The sequence below is a fragment of the Oncorhynchus keta genome, chromosome 27 (assembly GCF_023373465.1).
Source record: "Oncorhynchus keta strain PuntledgeMale-10-30-2019 chromosome 27, Oket_V2, whole genome shotgun sequence".
NCBI classification, from domain to species: Eukaryota; Metazoa; Chordata; class Actinopteri; order Salmoniformes; family Salmonidae; genus Oncorhynchus; species Oncorhynchus keta.
The window spans coordinates 40,308,595-40,329,835 of NC_068447.1; the positions used below are offsets into that span (position 1 = coordinate 40,308,595).

The following is a 21,241-nucleotide window of genomic DNA, read 5'->3' on the forward strand; positions in this document are numbered from 1 at the left end:
TTTCAAAATGCAGTCCTCCAGACAATGGAGAGCCTTATCAACACTTTTGCAGTTCTTTGTGATAGCTTTCAAAAAAGCCACTTTAGAAAGGATTACCTACACATACTAAGCAGCTCATGTTATGGGGGAGCCATAACATGTTATGGGGGAGCCATAACATGTTATAGACAGAAGCATGCGACATGGCAGACCAATCCAAATTCATCTCTTGGCATGTCCAGCCCATCCATTATCTCAGCCAATCATGTCTAGCGGGAAGGCTCCTGACTTTTTCTGTGGCTTAACCAACTAGGCTCGTAATTTTACATTTTCATTCATATTTGCACATGGCATACACATTTGTTATTAGGGCACATGAAAGTTCACATGTTCCAGAAGGCATTTCAGACAACAACAAACAACACATTTAAAAAATAAATAAACATTTTCAAATGCCTCTCCTGTGAAGAAGTGACATGGGACATATGCCTAGTTTCATGAAACGAATCACAAATGATTCTCTTTTCTGTGTGTTCTTTTGGGGCAGGTGTGTTTCTTTGAACATTGCTATATCAATATGGTTTCTTCTTAGAATATCATATTATCACTTTTAATATGTGAGTTTAGGCCTTTAAAATGTCAAGAGAGAAGAGCTAGCGTTGCCATTGTTTAAAAAAAAGTAGTATTAATGTTGTAATTATTATCTTAAGTGTTAAAAAAAAGCCCATGGATGTGAAACAAAAAGCAGGACCCACAGAGAAACCCACCCAGTGAACCATTCCCCCCTTCCCTCCCCTTATCTATAACATGTCTTAAACAGCATATATGTTGGGGGGTCTTAAGGTATTGCAAAACATAAGTAAAGTAAAACATAAAATAGCTAATAATTAACCTCTTCAGACCTTTACATTTAAGTTAGCAGATAAAAAAAAAATGAAATATTGCAACTGAAAATACAAGCCTAAACAGCCACATATCCTCACTATTGTTAGCAATATACTCTAAATTACCTTAAACATAGGAGGAAGAATAAAAAACAAGCAAACAAGGAATTGTGTTGAAGCCCATATGGGACTGACAATCTATCTTGAACAGTTTAGCCCATAGGGGTGTAATGTGCTGTAGCCCCGTAAGGAAGCAACCCTGGTCCGTATGGCTCTTCAATGTATGGTACTTCAATATATTGGAACTGTTTCATTAATTGGCGCGGTTTCATCAATGTAGAAAATGTGTGTGTTGTGGTCAAGATGAGATTTGCCAGTTGGATGAAGCTATATCTCAGGTTTATCTTATTTCTACTTTTTAACTACTTTGCTAACATTTTACCTAACCCTAACCTTAACGCCTAACTCTAACCTTAATCCCTAGCCTAGGTAAGGTTAGTCACTTCACTAACCTCGCTAACCAAAAAAATGCAATTCGTTATGAAGAAAATCATGTACTGGACACGAATGCGTTATGAAAAAGAAAACACAAAAACATAATATAGTATAGAAAATTGTATGGTGGACACCATTTTTTTGTGTGTGTGTCTGTCAAGAATTTTGAATAAGTCATTTGTGTCTACTGTATTTCATGATAACCTGTGATAGTGTGTTGGTTATAGGTGCAGTTTGAGAGAGCATCAGTAGAATACATTTTCTTAAACACAGCCTTCAGTTGTAGGGTGTGAATCCACCTCCCCAGTGCCACTTGTAGTTACACACCCCCGCTCCACCTTCAAACCCTTTCTTCAAACAAAGCACAGGAAGATGGGGAATGCAGAAAGTCCCATTGTCTTTCACTACTTAGATGTCAAGGTGTGGTTTATGCCCTAAACATTCATTTATTTGAACTTCACAAAGATGTTTTCAGAGAAATAAGATTCTCAAATTAGTCACTCAGATCTCTCTTTTACACCTTGCTCATTTCGAAAAGGTTTTTAACTCTGGAGCGTCATGATTCTGTGGTTTCGATTATAGAACTATATCATCTTGGTCGTGCTGCTCTCTGTGGTGTGACCGAGATAAAGGGCAATAGAAGAAAGCAATGCATTTCACTATGAGTAAAACTAAAACATGGAATGGGCTTCACATACTGTACTCTAAAGACCTCTTCTAGAAGCTCGTGTCTTTGCTCATATATAGGCTAACACTGTCTTCTACTGTGAAGGTGTTGTCTATGACTTAGAAAGTGAGTCAGGATGCACTCCTGCACCTGCATCTTTCCATGCCCACTCATGCTATAGTTGTAGTGAAACGGACTGGAATTAACCCCAGAGGCAGTGGCGCAGGTGAAAATATTCCAGCAGGTGAAAGGAGAGAGAGCTACTATTCAGAGAAAAAGCACACAATAACAGCATGCCGAGCACAGATTTAGTTTTAGGTCCCTTACGTCCCACTTATGAGCGAACAGATCAACGACAACAATAGCAACATGCCCATGGTCACTCAGAGAACCAGAGTTAAGAAACTCAACTGGGTTAAAGAGTACTGTATTCTGAGAAGTTTACTTTAGCACTCACTCACTCACACCACCACCTCATAGGAGGCAGTGTGAAGTGACTGAGTCAGCTACTGTACTGCGTGTGTCTCTCTCCCACCCCTGGTTGGTAAACAAACATGTTTATTGGTGCAGGACTCTAAAGCCAGACACTCATCTATTGTATGGTCAAGTCTGAGTGTTCCCTGGGCCAGCCTTAAATGGCCAGACCGTGCCAACCCTTCATGAGGCTCAGTTAAAGCTCTCTACTGTATAACTTCCCAGCCTGCCTTGCTCTGGAGCACGACTCGCCTCTCTAATCCCTCTTTTTTTATACTCAGGAGAATCCTGTGGCACTGTTGAGTAGTTGAAGGTTTCTTTAAGGCATTAGGTGTCAAAGGGAATTCCACCAGAGGATAAAATAAACATGGACGTTGAGGTTCTGACGACAGCAGAGAGAGCTGGATGGAGCAACCGGTCCGGTTTGGCCGCTCTAGTTGGTTTGCCCTCCCTGTTTCAGGCGCAGCTCTGCTCTGCTCCATAAAGTGTGCTTAGTGTTGAGCTGCTGTAAACAGCCATGGTTTATTTATTTTCTCTTTCAGATGATCAGAGACAGAAGGAGCCGAGAGGACTGGGAGGAGGATAGTCTAGCAGCTACTCTTAATGATAGAAGTGGGCCTACAGTTTGCTCTGCTGGCAGGCTGTTTTAGATCAGCTTCTGAATTGTTTGTCAGGCAAAAAAATGCATATCTGATAGATAACTCAGTGACTTGCAATAACAAGCGAAGGTTATTGAAAACTACAGAATCATGTTTTACCTTAACTGTACCTGTTTTATCTGAATTGTAACTACACAACCAGGGTTCCAGTATTAGTGCATACTTTGCAACCAGTTTCACTGAGAATTATTTAGAGAAACACCATGCCCAGACCGGACGCGCGCTTGCGCAAATTGATTTTGTCCCCCCACACCAAGCGCGATCACAACACGCAGGTTGAAATATCAAAACAAACTCAGAACTACTTATATTAATTTGTGGACAGGTCGAAAAACAAACAATTTATGGCAATTTAACCAGCGAGGTTGCAGTTGCTAGCTAATTTGTCCTATTTATCTAGCTAGCTGTTGCTAGCTAATTGCTCCTATTTATCTAGCTTGCAGTTGCTAGCGAATTTGTCCTTGGATATAAATGTTGAGTTGTTGTTTTACCTGAAATGCACAAGGTCCTCTACTCCGACAATTAATCCACACGTAAAACGGTCAACCCGAATCATTTCTGGTCATCTCTCATCCTTCCAGGCTTTTTCTTCTTTGGACTTTATATGGCGATTGGCTTCTAATTTTCATAGTATTACCACGACCGCTCGTTGGTGCGCGCGAGAAATGTGGGTGCAATGATTGAATAACATGTATGCGTAAACGTATTTTGCGACGCGAGCGGTGTGGTCAGCATGTAAGGGCTGTTGTGTGTCTCTGAGGGAGTTACATTGGTACACACCACTGCTCAGCCAGGGATGAGTGTGTCTGTGTGTGGGTTGGTTGACAGTGTCTGTTTTCGCTTAACTTGCTGTTTAATGGCAGCACCCTTTCCATTTTCCCACTATATAGGTCAATGCTTTAAAAAGGCCTCCTAAAAGCCTGTTGGATATTGAGTTCCCCTAAAACCCGGGTGGTACTGCTTACTAACTTGCCCCATTCATCCCTTTTAAGTGAAAAGGTTTCCTCTTAAAAAAGATGGATCATATTTTCATATATTTTAGGATGTTTCATATCAGTGAAACTACTGTATTAACTGAGACCCAACCTCCCTGTGAATGTTCAAAACATGTTAGAATTAAAGGCATTTTGGCTCAATTGATGTCATTGTCAACCAATTTCACACTATTATTCCTCCATTTTGGGCATGCCTTAAAATGTTCCCTAAAAGTCACAACAAGAAGCCATGGCGCCAGGCTCTTATGTCATAGTGCCAGTATACACAGTGTTCTTCCAGAGCTGTTGGAGTTGTTAGTTACTGATAAAGACAGATAGACTGCAGTACAGAGGATGTGGCCTATCCGGACACACTACATGCTCATCATACTGGACATTCCTCTGAGCTTACTACAGGTTTTCCCTATTGTCAATGTGAATCAAAGTGTGATTACATGCTGTTGTAGTGTAAGCTACTGCTACAGTAGCAATCTTATTGGTTTCGTGATGTTATACAATCACTCTTCGTTTTCATATAACCATCTGGCTGTGGTTTATGAATACAATACAGTATTCAGTTTGACACCTTGCAGTATAGGTATAATTTTTTACATTTCACGATAGGCCTATAAATATGTTGTAATGGTCCCCATACAAACTGATCATATAAAGCTAAATGAGAAAGCTTACAATCATTGTTTGTAGACTTTTTCAAATGGTAATATATCTGAATTACTTAAAGGTCCAACGCAGCCGTTTTTATCTTAATATCAGATAATTTATGGGTAACAATTAAGTACCTTACTGTGATTGTTTTCAATTAAAATGGTCAAAAATAAACAAAAATAGCTTCTTAGCAAAGAGCAATTTCTCGAGCAAGAACTGTTCTAGAATTGTCTGGGAGTGGTCTGAGTGGGGAGGGGAAAACTGAAAACTACAGTAGCTGTTATTGGCAGAGAAGTTTGGAACTCCTACTTATTGGTCAATTAACTCATTTACCACCTAGTGACTAAACTCCATCAAACCAAAACAGGTTGAAATTTCAGGTGGTCTTTTCAAACAGCTCCTGCACTAAAAGGGCATTATCATTATTTTCACAATTGCACAGTATAATTCCAAATTGTGTTGAAAATCATGTTTTTGACTGCACTGGGCCTTTTAATGGTGGTGATCTGTTTTTAATACATCTTTATTTACCCTTATCGCAGAGCTCCCAGACATGAACTTTAGACAGGTTTCATCACATCACAATGTGTGTAAAATGTGTTTCCCCCACCTTACACACGACATGGTGTGTGTAAGCACTCCACACACCTTGACTGAGTCTATTTTTAGAACGCTGAAGCTGTGAAAGTTTCCATTTATTCCCCCTGTGCTGTGTGTCACCTGGCTGTCAGCAGAACAACAGGAAGTAATGGGGGAGTAAAAGAGCGGTAGAATCGAATACTGAGGCCCTCCTCCTAGTGGACACTCTGTGCCAATGCAGCTCATGAACTGTTGCGGCATATTCTGTTATCACTACTACAGCCAACCTGGACAGTAATCAGCAGTTCTTGGTGTTGTGTCCCTTGATGTTTTACTGTCGGATCAGTATGTTTTTGTCAAGATGTTATGCCCTTTTCTACGATGTAATGTACCTTTTTATGAGCATTTGTTGTAAGAGAAAGGAAATATGAAAAGGCCAGAAGTGAAAATTGCCCTCTCTGGAGCTGTGAAATGCTGCCTGGGAAGATCATATGACAGTACAGTATTAAATCAAACACATTTTATGCTCTGACTAACTAACGCCCAGTACTTGTTTCTCTTCTCCTCCCTGTAGTAAACGAGATCATAAGGAAGGATCTGACTGGCGTGCAGGCCAGAGTTCAGACATAGACGACAGCAAACAGGAAGTGGACAGCTGCAGCTCGCTCTGCGTCGCCACGGGAACTTCTTCTTCTTCCCTGTGTGCCCAACTGTCCATCTCCATAACAACTATCAACTATCAGCTACCAGCATTTTGGCTGTTCAGTCCTTTTCCTTCAAATAACTGTTTCTCAGCTAAAAATTCAGTGCCTTTTACCCAATACCAAAGAACATTCTACCAAAGAAAATCGTCTTAATTTTTAGGATCATCGTAAACTAGATTGTGCCTTGTTTTTTTGTATTATGTAGAAGAGAGGGTGAAAATTCATTAATTCAAGCAAGTCACAATCATGGCAGTAGCTGTGGCAATACTTGGTGTTAAAACCTTATGCAAACCTTTTCAAGGAACTTTCACCCTCTAATCTTGTTGACACTTCTACTAATGACACCATGCATAAAATATGCCAACATGTCAGCATTGCACTATGATATGTGTATTGTGTTATGAAATGTAATGACCGAAATTCTTCTTGAGCTTACTTTGATCATCTCATCTTTCTACTCTAAAGGAGACACATTGCACACTGCCATCCTAATAACCCCCAAAATATTTGATGGAATGTTCATCTCCCCATATTCTTGCTTTTCAAAGTTATGTGCACTGTTTAGTAGGGGAATCGTTGTGTATGTGTATTCTTACATGGTGTGTTGTCTTTATTTCAATATTTAATGTTTTTTTCCTCATTATGTTTGAGTCGTGATGAACTTAATGTAACTAAAATGTATATTACAGTATAAGCACTTGATTTGCCGAAGAGGCCAGTGTTTTTAATACAGGTTATTATTTTGAACTGCTTAGAGAAAAAGTATTGTACATTTCTCTATGAATTATTGAATATTGAATTAGCCTCAAAGGGCTTATATTCAAATAGTTACATGCAAATCCTTACACAGGAAATAATTAGTGGGAAATGTAATAACGTATTGTTCCCAGTTACAAAATTAGCAGGCTATAAAGATGTCTAAGCAGGATGGTTTTTGAGTGTATGCCTACAATACATTTGACTACAATAGTCTTTCAGTGCCTTCAGAAAGAATTCATAACCCTTGACTTATTCCACAATTTGTTGTTACGTTACAGCCGGAATTCAAAATGGATTAAAAAACAATCTTGCCTATCTACACACAATACCCATAATGACAAAGTGAAAACATGTTATAAGAAATGTTTGCAAATGTATTGAAAATGAAATGCAGAAATATTTGATTGACAAGTATTCACACCCCCTGAGTCAATACTTTGTAGAGTCACCTTTGGCAGCGATTACAGCTGTGAATCTTTCTGGGTAATTCTTTCATACCTGGATTGTGCAACATTTGCCTGCTGAAAGGTAAATTTATCTCCCAGTGTCTGGTGGAAAGCAGTCTCAACCAGGTTTTCCTCTAGGATTTTGCCGGTGCTTAGCTCCATTCCCTTGTTTTTTTATCCTGAAAAACTCCCTAGTCCTTAACGATTACAAGCATACCCATAACATAATGCAGCCACCACTATGCTTGAAAATATGGAGAGTGGTGCTCAGTAATGTGTTGTATTGGATTTGCACCAAACAACACTTTGTATTCAGGACAAAAAGTGAATTGCTTTGCCACATTTGTTGCAGTATTACTTTAATGCCTTGTTGCAAACAGGATGCATGTTTTGGAATATTTATTATTCTGCACAGGCTTCCTTCTTTTCACTCTGTCAATTAGGTTAGTATTGAGCAGTAACTACAATGTTGTTGATATATCCTCCGTTTTCTCCTATCACAGCTGTTTTAAAGTCACCATTGGCCTCATTTAAAAAAATGTTTAACCTTTATTTAACTAGGCAAGTCAGTTAAGAACAAATTCTTATTTTCAATGACGGCCTAGGAACATGAGACCAATAGCTGCCCTTCTTTGTGAGGCATTGGAAAACCTCCCAGGTCTTTGTGGTTGAATCTGTGTTTGAAACACTGCTCGACTGAGGGACCTTACAGATAATTGTGTGTGTGAGGTAGCCATTCAAAAATCATGTTAAACATTATTATTGCACACAGAGTGAGTCCATGCAACTTATTATGTGACTTGTTAAGCATATTTCTTAAAACTTTTGAACGTATTTAGGCTTGCCAATACAAAGGGGTTTAATACTTATTGACTCAAGACATTTCAGCTTTTCATATTTTATTAATTTGTAAAAAAAAAAGAAAATCTAAAAACATAATTCCACTTTGATATTATGGGTTATTGTGTGTAGGCCAGTGACACAAAATCTAAATTTAATACATTTTAAATTTGGGCTTTAACACAACAAAATGTGGAAAAGGGTTGTGAATACTTTCTGATGGCACTGTATGCTTGCTCATTTTTGTTATTATTATTCTTATTTTATTTAACTTTTATTTAACTAGGCAAGTCAGTTAAGAACAAATTCTCATTTACAATGACAGCCTACACCGGCCAAACCCGGACGAATCTGGGCCAATTGTGCGCCGCCCCCTGGGACTCCCAGTCACGGACGGTTGTGATACAGCCTCATGGGTGCCCAACTTATTAGTTGCCTATTTGATTGTAACATTTATCAAAATCTTTGGCATTTTTAGTTCATACAGAGAGAAAAATGCACATAATATGTGTAAAACATATATTATAGCCTACCTATTTCTATAGTTTTTTGTGTAATACATTTTTTTTCTTCCCGCAATGACAATCAGCAATATACAATATATGTAGTGCTTATTATTGTCTGCATATGCAATAACATCCCAAGTATTCATACCTGTACATACTCTGCCTTACATTTCCAAGATATTCCCACATTTCCAAGATGAGCTGTGATTTCTTTATTCAGTGTCATTGTCATTATATGTGTATTTTGATGTACAATCAAACATGAAATCAATAGGATTTCCTGCATGTACAGTCAGGTCCATAATTATTGACCTTGTTGATAAAGCTGACCAAAAAGACATTATAAAATAAATAATACAAATACTGAGCTCTAAAATTTGGAAGTTATATTATTTTATAATAAGACAATTGCTCAGAGAAAGAGATTTTGTTTAACAAGTAATCCTTTTTTTTTTTTTTTAAAGACGGGTCAAAATTATTGGCACCCCTGTTTTAAATACTCTAGCACACTCCCATTGGGAGGATAATGACAGTCTTAAAAAAAAAAAAAGATCTTAGAGCTCCATATATAATTTTTTCAGATCCTTGATATGATTTGTTTGCTCTTATGGACTGCCCTCTTCAATTCAAACCACTGGTTTTCAATGGGGTTCAAGTCTGGACTGAAGTTTGATAAACGGCATTGGCACTTGGATTGGAACCGGTGCTCTGGTCAGAAGACAGGAAATAGAGCTCTTTGGACACGGACACCAGTGGTGGGTTTGGCGTTGAAAAACATATGCAGAAAAGAACCTCATATCTACTGTAAAATCAGGTGGTGGATCTTTGATGTTATAGGGTGGTTTTGCTTCCACTGGTAATGGGGACCTTGTTAAAGTTCAACAAACTGCATCATGAACTTTACCAAGTACCAGGACATTTTAGCCCCAAAAAACCTGGTTGCCTCTCATTGGAGGTTGGAACTTGACCGCAAGTAGATCCTCCAGCAAGACTTTAAGTCCAAGCACTAACAAAAATCCACAAAGAAATGGTTAATTGACCACGAAATCTACAGACATGAACCCAATTGAAAACCTATGCTTTTAATTGAAGAGGCCAGTCCAGATGAAATCTATATTCTGTACTGAAGAATGGTCTAAGATCCCTCCAAACGTGTTCTCCAATCTCGTATTTTGTTTTTAGAAAAAGGCTCAGTGTCGTTTATCTTCACAAGGGGAGGGTGCTAGAGTATTGAAAACAGGGGTGCCAATCATGTTGACCCCAATCTTATTGCACAGTTGGTTGAATATTTAATGAAATATATTTCTCTGAGAAATTGTATTAGTATAAAATAATATAATTTGACATTTTTGGGGGGCATACAATACAGCTCAATATTTATATTATTTATTTTACACAGTCTTTTTTGCTCATCTTTATCAAGGGTGCCAATAATTATGGACCTGACTTTATATATTAACATTTTCCCAAGTGCTCAAAGTTATTTTATATTGTGTAAAAAGGGATAGCTTACATTGGTGTAGAAAGGGACTTTTGTTACGTATCCAGTGCAATATGTTAACATTTTTAAGAAGATTCCAAATAAAATATGCTTTACTTAGATTATATATAGTTTAAAACGTGTAAACCTGAACAGTGTCCAGTCATTCATGCCATTGCTGTTTGTACTGAGATTTAAAAGTTAACAACCCAGAGACTGAATCTGCCTGTACGAGCCATTCTCTCAATGTACAGCATACAGTATGTTTGAAATATCCTGAATGTATACTTTACGAAATAGTTTTCCCCTTTATCTGTAAATAGTTCATTGCTTACAACTGCATAAATGCTTCTGTTAAGCCTGTTTTTTCATTTCAAAGTTATAGAGTATGGTAGAAAATATGTTTTATGAACTGCATCAGTTGTTTTCTTGCTTTTTCTTTTGTTTTGTTAATCCAGTGTCTTAGTAATATACAAAAAGCCATATACAGTGCCTTGCAAAAAGTATTCATCCTCCTTGTTGTTTTTCCTAAACAAAACATTGCGTTACAACCTGTAATTTAAATGGATGTTTATTTGGATTTCGTGTAATGGACATACACAAAATAGTCCAAATTGGTGAACGGAAATGAAAAAAATAACTTGTTTCAAAAGATTCTAAACGGACGAGTGGTGCGTGCATATGCATTCACCCCTTTGCTATGAAGCCCCCTAAATAAGATATGGTGCAACCAATTACCTTCAGAAGTCGCATAATTAATGAAATAAAGTCCACCTGTGTGCAATCTAAGTGTCACATGATCTGTCACATGATCTCAGTATATATACACCTGCTCTGAATGGTCCCAGAGTCTGCAACACCACCAAGCAGCACCACGAAGACCAAGGAGCTCTCCAAACAGGTCAGGGACAAAGTTGGGGAGAAGTACAGATCAGGGTTGGGTTCTAAAAAAATATCTGAAACTTTGAACATTCCACGGAGCACCATTAAATCCATTATTAAAAAATGGAAAGAATATGTCACCACAACAAACCTGCCAAGAGATGGCCGCCCACCAAACTCACGGACCAGGCAAGGAGGGCATTAATCAGAGAGGCAGCAAAGAGACCAAAGATAACCCTGAAGGAGCTGCAAAGCTTCACAGCGGAGATTGGAGTATCTGTCCATAGGACCACTTTAAGCCGTACACTCCAAAGAGCTGGGCTTTACGGAAGAGTGGCCAGAAAAAAAGCCATTACTTAAAGAAAGAAATAAGCAAACATGTTTGGTGTTCGCCAAAAAGTCAGATGAGACTAAAATGAGACTAAAATGTAGCTTTTTCGCTATCAAGGAAAACGCTATGTCTGGCGCAAACCCAACACCTCTCATCACCCTGAGATAACCATCCCCACAGTGAAGCATGGAGGTTGCAGCATTATACTGTGGGGATGTTTTTCATCGGCAGGGACTGGGAAACTGGTCAGAATTGAAGGAATGATGGGTGGTGCTAAATACAGGGAAATCTGTTTCAGTCTTCCAGAGATTTGAGACTGGGACGGAGATTCACCTTCCAGCAGGACACCAACCCTAAGCATACTGCTAAAGCAACACTTGAGTGGTTCAAGGGGAACCATTTAAATGTCTTGGAATGGCCTAGTCAAAGCCCAGACCTCAATCCAATTGAGAATCTGTGGTATGACTTAAAAGATTGTTGTACACCAATGGAACCCATCCAACTTGAAGGAGCTGAAGCAGTTTTGCCTTGAAGAATGGGCAAAAATCCCATTGGCTAGATGTTCCATGCTTATAGAGACATACCCCAAGAGACTTGCAGCTGTAATAGCTGCACAGATGGCTCTACAAAGTATTGACTTTGTTTTTTTGTCTTGTTTCTTGGGTTTTTTTCACAAGAAAAAATATTTTGCATCTTCAAGTGGTAGGCATGTTGTGTAAATCAAATTATTCAAACACACAAAAATCTATTTTAATTCCAGGATATATGGAAACAAAATAGGAGAAATGCCAAGGGGGTGAATACTTTTGCAAGCCAGCTGTCTTAACTTCTTGGCGCACCCATCCCGTTAGCGGGATCATTTTCGTCAACATCCGCTGAATTGCATAGTGCCAAATTCAAATTAAATTAATACAAATATTTAATTTTCATGAAATCACAAGTGCAATATAGCAAAACACAGCTTAGCTTGTTGTTAATCCACCTGGCGTGTCAGATTTAAAAAAAACTTTACAGCAAAAGCTATCCAAGCGTTTATGTTAGGACATCTCTCTCAGCAGACAAAACATTACAAACAGCTAGCAGCAAAGTAGATTGTCAGAAAAGTCAGAAAAGCAATAAAATGAATTGCTTACCTTTGATGATCTTTGGATGTTTGTACTCACAAGAGTACTCACAAGACTCCCAGTTACACAATATATAAATGTTGCTTTTGTTCGATAAAGATTATTTTTATATCCAAAAACCTCCATTTGGTTTGGCACGTTTTGTTCAGAAATCCACAGGCTCGTGCAGGTCATGACGGGCAGACGAAAATTCCAAATATTATCCGTAAAGTTTATAGAAACATGTCAAACGTTTTTTATAATCAATCCTCAGGTTGTTTTTACAATAAATAATCAATAATATTTCAACCGGACCATAGCTTTTTCAATAGGAGAGAGAGAGAAAATGACTGCTCCAAGCTGTTGTGCATGCAAAACTCTGCTGGCACCCAGCCATCCACTGACGCGATGTGATCGTTCTCGCTCATTTTTCAGAATAAAAGGCTGAAACTATGTCTAAAGACTGTTCACACCATGTGGAAGCCACAAAGAAAGGATATCCCTTTAAATGGAGGGAAGGCATGCAATGGAACAGGGAGATGAGTTTCTCTTCGGCACTTCCTGGTTCGATTTTCCTCAGGTTTTAGCCTGCAATATCAGTTCTGTTATACTCACAGACAATATTTTAACAGTTTTGGAAACTTTAGAGTGTTTTCTATCCTAACCTAACCAATTATATGCATATTCTATCTTCTGGTCCTGAGAAATAGGCAGTTTCATTTGGGTACGTTTTCATCCAAACATCAAAATACTGCCCCCATATTAATATAAGTGATGTTGATATTAAGTTTGTATTTGAGAAACAGGTTATATTTATGTTTCAGATGTTTTACACAGTTTTTAACAAATCTCTGCAATTTGAGTGCAGGCAATAATTTCCCCCATAGAATTAATTTAGCTTAATAATCAATATTTTACGTTTTCTGTTCAATATCTGATGTATGTATGTTCCTTAAAACTCTGTAATATTCATATCTATTTTTCCAGAAGCAAAAGTTGTATTTTTAAAATAGCAATAAAACATAAAGAAATGAAACTACTGTTCTTGTCATTTTTGTGTAAGGCTTTTCTGCAGTTAATTTGACATGTACAGTAGGTACATTTTAGTACTTCCAAGTTATCCTTATCCTGAAGTTAATTGATGATTTTCCTTATTTTTGCTTCCTCCATTGGTTGTTGGCAAGGTAATATTGTCACTGACGTCTGTCGTTAGACTGTTTGTGTTTTTTTGTGAAGGAGAACCTAACAGTCACTGACTCATGCTACATAACCCCATACTTCTCCACCCGGCCTGGCACATCAATGGGGTGACCTTTTCTGTTATCCTCTCCTCATGTTCATTTTTACCACGGCTTCATCTATTACAGACATACTCAGTGACAACACACACACACATACACACACTCCCACTTACAACCCCACAACCCCACAACCCCACCCCTCCTTCAAACAAATAACAACAAGAGAGTTGACTATAGCCCTGTAAGCCATGTTGCCAGGAGACAGCATGTTTGGAGCCTAATTCTGGTGACTGGGAGTACTGGAGGACTCTGTGAATGAACCCTGTGTTCAGGAAGTCTCTGCATATGACCTCATAGCATGGGTGAAAAAACACAGCACGTGGGCTAGATGGAACGCTAGATTAGCGTTTTTCACCCCACTCTTAGAGATATGCTGTGGCCCATGACTCATGTGCCCTTCCTCTCCAAATGAGGTACTAATGAGGTCAGACGGCTGTAGTACTGATTGACTGTGTGAGATTGACCCAGAACAAAATAACGAGCCTTAATGCGAATGGAATTTCATTCATTACACTCTGATGTCATCACTAGACTCAGCAGACTGTATTGGGTTAGCCTTAGTTATGCCAAATTGATAATACACAACCATTATCAATGTCCAGTTCAGTTCAAATCAAATAGAAAACTCTGTCCCTGATTGCAACCAAAGAAGTTTCTTGAGAGTGATGCCATAGGGGAACCATTTAAGGTTCTCTGAAGAGCCAAAAATGGGATGGTTCTTTGAAGAACCTGACAAAAATCCAAAACCAGAAATGTTTTGGGCCTCCAGGAGCGTAATTGAATAGCCCTGCTGTAGTGTTTCAAGCCTTATTTGCATATTTTCCAGGGTGCCTTTCAAGTTAATTTTAGAGTTACCAGTACCACCCGTGTCTGTGTTTACTTGTGACAGAGACATGGTTGTTACATTCATTCATTTCTAGTCCTGTGGAGGGCCTAGTTTTACTCTAATACAGTGGCCTGAAACTCATAGTTTACAGGCCACATCAGCCCTGTAAGTCACATTATGCTGGCTTGCAAGGTGATGTGTAATTCCTATTGGAATCTAGCCAGAGTTGGGATATCTAACATTTAGAAATTTTATTGACCTGCAACCTGCATGACTGCTAGGGTTGAGAAGACTAAGTTATGAGACTACATTAAACATCTGAACTCGAACAACCATTTCAGTAACGGGTGCCATAAGTCCAAGTAACAGATTGGAATAGTTTAGAAAAATGTATGTAATTTATATTAGAGTAGCATAAGATTAATCAATGTACATGCAAAAACATTGATATTTTTATTTAACCAGGTAAGTCAGTTAAGAACAAATTCTTATTTATAATGACAGCCTATGAACAGTGGGTTAACTGCCTTGTTGAGGGGTAGAATGACAGATGTTTACCTTGTCAGGTCAGGGACTCGATCTAGCAACCTGGCAATTACTGGCCCAACACTCTAACCACTAGGCTACCGGCCACTCCATATTGAAACCATTTTAAAAATCTACCTGCAATAAAGCACGCTAGGAAATCTGATAATAATGGGTATGGTTTTGGTTAAACTCTGAATATTAACACCAACACTTGGGTTATTTTACACCACTCATTACAGTGTTAATTTAACTCTTGAATCAACACTAGAAATGTTAAACTGAAAAATCAACACTAGTTAATTAACACTGGCCAATTTGTTGTGTGCTATGAAAGGGACACATCTGGAGGCTGCCATACATTTCAAGAACCTTTTAACATTCTGAAGAACCATAAATGCCACACCATAAACCCCACAGTAAACTCAAAGGTTCTTTATCGGTTATGAGTTTTCCGAGTAACCTTAAGAGCTAAGAAACAACCATTTAAGAACCTTAATTTTGGGGGGTGTACAGTAAATCTCATTTAAATTTAAGTAATTAAGATAACTCATGTAAAACAGACATTTATACGATTGTCATTGGCCATCAATAGTACCTTTTCTGTGCCTATCGGAGCTTGAGACTGGTCAGGTATGTTACTACTCAGAGGCCAGAATTTCCTTCTATAAAAATGTCAGGGCCCTTTACCAACAGTGATGGCCTGTGGGTGTTGAAAAATGTTGGAATTATCCAGTAGCAGACACACTTCTCAAAGACCTGCATGGTGTTCTCATTCATAGATGTTAGTTTCCTGCAGGGCTTACGGGCATAGGTAACACATGTAGGTAGGTAAGATGTGTACAAATACAACACTAAACTGTGGATAAGTAAGTTAGCCTCCACATCTGATTTAATTGACATAGGCTTATGTAGAAATACATAAATGATCCCTTATGCATTCGCCTACATTGTCATGTCAAAATCTCATGCATTTTCATTAATTATTTACTTACATTTTAATATGGGATTGTCTGCTGTCAGGTCTCCGTGGCAGCCCATCAATGAACATCCCATGAGAGTTTACCAATAGGATGTCGAATCATGTTTAATTTTTAAAAACGTTATTAACCCTCAAGCTACCGACTGAGGTCATTCTGACGCCAGAGGCATATTTCATGACTGTCAATCAACCTCTTCAATCTAAATCATTGTTTAGTGTTATAGCATAGAGCAATTTCAGTGCCAACAGAAGCTGTATTTGAATAAAAACATGTTTTATTTGTATTAAGATATTGAAATTAAATTCAATATTATTGAATTTGTAATACACAAATTGAATCATTGAAATCATAATCACTTATATTTCACCATTTGAAACTGAATTGAATTAATATTGCATTCAGTTTTAATATTCAAATTCAATATCTATATATATTTTATTTCAATATGGCAAATATTGGATTCATTGTCTGTGTATCAAGTTTACAAACGATCATTTCAAGTTCACCAAAGTTCACATATATTCAACTTCTCAGATTCAGTTCCCTAAATTCTAAATTCAACATTCAAAACCAGAGACAACATCCTGGTACTTTTTGAATAAGGAATGGTAGAAAAGTACAGATAGAATCAAACACTCTCTTTCTTAAATCATTTTCTGGCAGTTTCTGAAGCCAGTGTGGCATACAGTATTGAATTGATTTTCTTCCTATGAATTTGGCTCTAGCGTTTGAACCGTTTGGGCTACAAGCTATTATTACCCCATTCCTGAAAGCTTGGACTCTCTGGAACATGGGTGTTCCCTTCTGAGGCCTACTGCACAACAACAACACTTTCTGTGGCAAACAGAAGCAGAAGGATTTGTGCACCCTATTTAATGAGAGTGCAACAGAGGTGGTTTGGTGATCCATGCATGTGATGAGCAACCTTTCCTGAGACCTGAAGATGTGTTAGTTTGACTCATGGACTTCTTACCCAGGTCTGCTATGCGCCAGACAATGTAGAGACCTGAAAAACTACATTGTCTGGAGTATGAGTAAGAGTTTAAGGTCAAAGGAGGCTGAAATGTACCTGACATCCACACTCCCCCCTGTTTTTGGTGCTATCTAATTGGTAGTTACAGTCTTGTCCCATCGCTGCAACTACGGACTTAAGAGAGGCGAAGGTCGAGAGCCGTGCATCCTCCAAAACAGAACCCAGCAAAGCCACACTGCCCACTTAACCCGGAAGCCAGCCGCACAAATGTGTCGGAGGAAACCTGGCATCCATGTCAGCGTGCATTGCACCTGGTCCAACACAGGAGTCACTAGTGCACAGTGGGACAGGAACATCCCCGTCAGCCAAGCCCTGCCCTAACCCAGACGACGCTGGGCTAATTGGGCGCCGCCCAGTTGGTCTCCCGGTCACAGCAACAGAGTCTGGCCTCGAACCAGGACCTCTAGTGGCCTTAGACCACTGCGCCTCTCAGGAGGCCCGAGGTCCACACTCTTTTGATGAGTAAACTTGCTGGAGATTTAAAGTCTTGTGTTAGCTTCCTGAAAACTCCCTACTAATGTGTCCTGCGTGTCCTGTGAGCATCATAGAGGGGGAACAGAAGACATGACCATGTTCCAGCATTCAGGAATGGGGTCATAATAGCTTATAGCCCAAAGACTGAAACTTGGCTGCAAGTAGATCTTCCAGCAAGACAATAACCCCAAACACACATCAACATCTACAAAGAAATTGTAAATTGGCCACAAAATCAACTTTTGCAATGACCATCTCAGTCTACGGACTTGAAACCCATTGAAAACCTGTGGTTTAAATTGAAGAGGGCAGTCCATAAGTACAGACAAAGGACATCAAGGATCTGGAATGATTATGTATGGAGGAATGGTCTTTAAGAACCCTCCCAATGTGTTCTCCAACTTATTTATTCAACTTATAGAAATATACTTAATGCTGTTATTCCTGCAAGGTAGGGTATTGAAAGGTGTTGTAAACAGGGGTGTCAATAATTGTGAAAAAATAATATTACTTCTTAAACAACTCTCTTTCTCTGAGAAATTGTATTAGTATAAAAAATTATAATTTCCCCATTTCATTTAGCATAGCTCAGTATTGAAATATTTATTTTGTACAGTCAATTTTGCTCATTTTTATCAAGGGTGTCAATAAATTCGGAACCCACTCTATATGTGAATGTCAAAACAGCTCATAAAAGTCTGTCATTGGTATGAATACTTGGTAAAACTGTAGTACATAAACCAGCTACCCTCTGAATGTACACATGGTGCTGTATTGTTGTGTATTATCATAAAGATTCTTGAAAATGTTATATACTGTAACTTAAAGGATTTGGGTATGCTTTTTAAACATGCTGTCTTCCCACTGAGCACAGACGTCAGTTCAACATCTAGTTTGGATTTACAATTGGTTGAGTTGTCAACTTACGTGAATTCAATGTGAAATCAACAAAAAAATGTAGGTAGAAGTCGGGTGAAAAAAGACTAAATAACCTTACGTTGATTACTTTTTGCAAATCCAATCAGGTTTCCCCATTGATTCAACATCATCAAATAGATTTTTTGGGTTGAAATTATGTGGAAACAACCAGTTTTAGCCCAGTGGGATAGCCCCTACAGTACCACTCCCATTGTTTCACTAACAGTGATGCTAATGCTGGCTGTGGGAAAGTAAATAAAGAAAACTCAGTTTCACTTTTTGAAGTGAATTGAATCACTTTTTGTCAATGAAATTAAGCATATTTCAAATTCTGGTCTACTGCCCCTTTAAATGGCAGTTGTTTTTACCACATAAATATGACAACATTTTTTATTTCTGAAGAATTCTGAAAACTAAATGATACTATAATCAAATGATAGTAAATTAGATTTTAATACTAATGTTTATTGAACATAGAGAAAACAAATGCACATTATATCAAATAAAATGAAGATTTTCTATTTTGATATTTCTTTTCAGATACCATTAATTACATGTCTAATGATATTTTGATAAGAAATAAGTTGATATTTCGCTCTGATTGTTGCTTTTTCCAATAGTTGGTAATAAAAGTACAGTACGGACACACCTACTCATTCAAATAACACATATGTCAATAGAGTGCAAAGCTGTCATCAAAGCAAAGGGTGGGAACTTCCAAGAATATCAAACATAAAATATATTTTGATTTGTTTAACACTTCTTTGGTTACTACATGATTCCATGTGTTATTTCACAGATTTGGTGTCTTCACTGTTATTCTACAATGTAGAAAATAGTAAAAAATAAAGATAAACCCTTGAATGAGTCGGTGCGTCCAAACTTTTGACTGGTGCTGTATGTAAAAATACGTTGGTAGCTTGAGGGTTAAGAAGACTTCTAACATTCATCATGTAGAATATTGCTTCAATGGAACCTTCAAATGCAGATTATGCCTTTTCTACAAATAGCCTCTGAAACTTTCCATAAATCTAGATAAAAAGTGAGAGTACATTTTTGTTTTTCACTGACAGACTAGTCAAATGCAATTCCAAAGGGAGTAGCGTGGCGTGATTATACCCTGTGTTACAGCGACTACTAGTGTAGAATACAAGGAGGAGCAAAAAGGAACCCTATTCGGAACATGCTGAGTTGAGGGTAATGTGAACTTGTGCAGTATGGCTATCAGCACAGAGGCCATTCACTTCTATGGAATAAGCATAGTAAAAGGATTACCAGGTGACATTATTTGTGTCATGTCTCAGTGTAATATTCTCTTGTCTTGTTTTGTCTTTGTTTGCATAGTGCCAGCACTTCTATCGGTCTGAATTGAATTCTGCAATTTGCAAAATGCAATTAGCGTGAACATTTTGACAACAGAAATGATGAAGATTGTATGAGAACATACAATTCCACTGCATAATCTGTTCGTCAAAATAAGTAGGCCTATTCAAACACAACAATCCTTCAGAGTACTGTACTGTATGTGCAATCTCCACATGCAGAAATTAACACGTGGGAAGAGTAGCCTAGGCCTAACTACAATGCACAATGCCACACAATTTATCCCATGTGCTCTTCCATTTGTCTATCTACAGTATGGCCACAGTTTACAGCTGTACCAGGTATGTATGCTGTTAGAATGGTTCATTATTATTACCATTCAGTCTCATTCCCTCATTGCCGCAGATGGAACAATAGTCCTCCCACTGTAAATATGCCTGCCGCCCACCTAGCTTCAATTGGAGATAGGTCATCTATATATTGTAGTCCCCTGCTCTTGTTGTAGTTAAGAGTTCCATGTTTTACATAATGCTTCATAGCACTGCTGCAGTCTACTTTTCTGCCACTTGAATGGCCTAGGAGCAGTTAGACTGGAACTTTCTGGCTGTTTAGTGTGGGAAATGCGGCTATAACAATTGAATTTCAATGTTGCGTTATGCTTCTCAGATCTCAGAAGCTACAGTTTTCAAGGGTCCTTTCCCTGCAGTGTGTAGTTTTATGTACAATACAATATTTCCAGCAGATTAAGACCAGCAGATTGAGACCCATTGCCGATGAGAATAAACTGAGCATTTTGTTCATGACATCATTTTGTCAGCTACATCATACACCAGAGATGGATTCTCCTGCACAATGTCTCACAGCACGGCTCTGCCTTGAGATAATGATTATTTTTGTGAGTTTAAGGGATGACCTTTTAGCTCGCTGGTGCAATATATAGCCCTATAAACTATAATAACATGATTCTCCCAGTACCATAGGTCCCTCAACTAAGATCAGTAGTACTCATGCTATACCTCCTGAGTATCAGTCTAACACTCCTTGGGTTCCACTGTTTGTTGTGGGCATGTTGCTCTGCAGTAAAACACACGGTTGCATGTCAGCTCTCTAGCCCCTCACTCCTTTTGGAATTTGTAATAGGGTCCACTGAAAACACAACATTGACATTTTTTTAATTTAGCAGACGCTCTAATCCAGAATTAAATACGGGGGGAGACTGACGTCTGTGCTCAGTTGGATGACACAAATTATGTTTCCCTGTGGGAGGGCAACACTGTGGAAGGAGCAGATCTCCACGTCACTTGGTAGGAGCGGCCTCCCAGGTAGGGTGCAGTCCAAGAGCCTGAGATGCCCAGTCCTGAGAGGCTGGAGAAGAGGGTCTGATGGTTCACGGTGTTGAATGCCTTCGGACAGATCTAGGAGGATGAGAA

At 38.5% G+C, this 21,241-nt stretch overlaps 1 protein-coding gene across 4 annotated transcripts in view; it reads left to right on the forward strand.

Moving 5' to 3' along the window:
• Positions 1-12,742, forward strand: part of LOC118360023 (nuclear factor of activated T-cells, cytoplasmic 2-like) — a 50,675-nt gene extending 37,933 nt beyond the window's left edge. For all 4 annotated transcript variants that reach the window (XM_035739054.2, XM_035739051.2, XM_035739052.2 and 1 more), the window contains exon 10: positions 5,952-12,742. In XM_035739054.2, the coding sequence (XP_035594947.1) occupies positions 5,952-6,007 (56 nt within the window). In that variant the 3' untranslated portion in view covers positions 6,008-12,742. The remainder of the gene's footprint in view (positions 1-5,951) is intronic.
• The last annotated feature ends 8,499 nt before the right edge of the window (positions 12,743-21,241 follow it).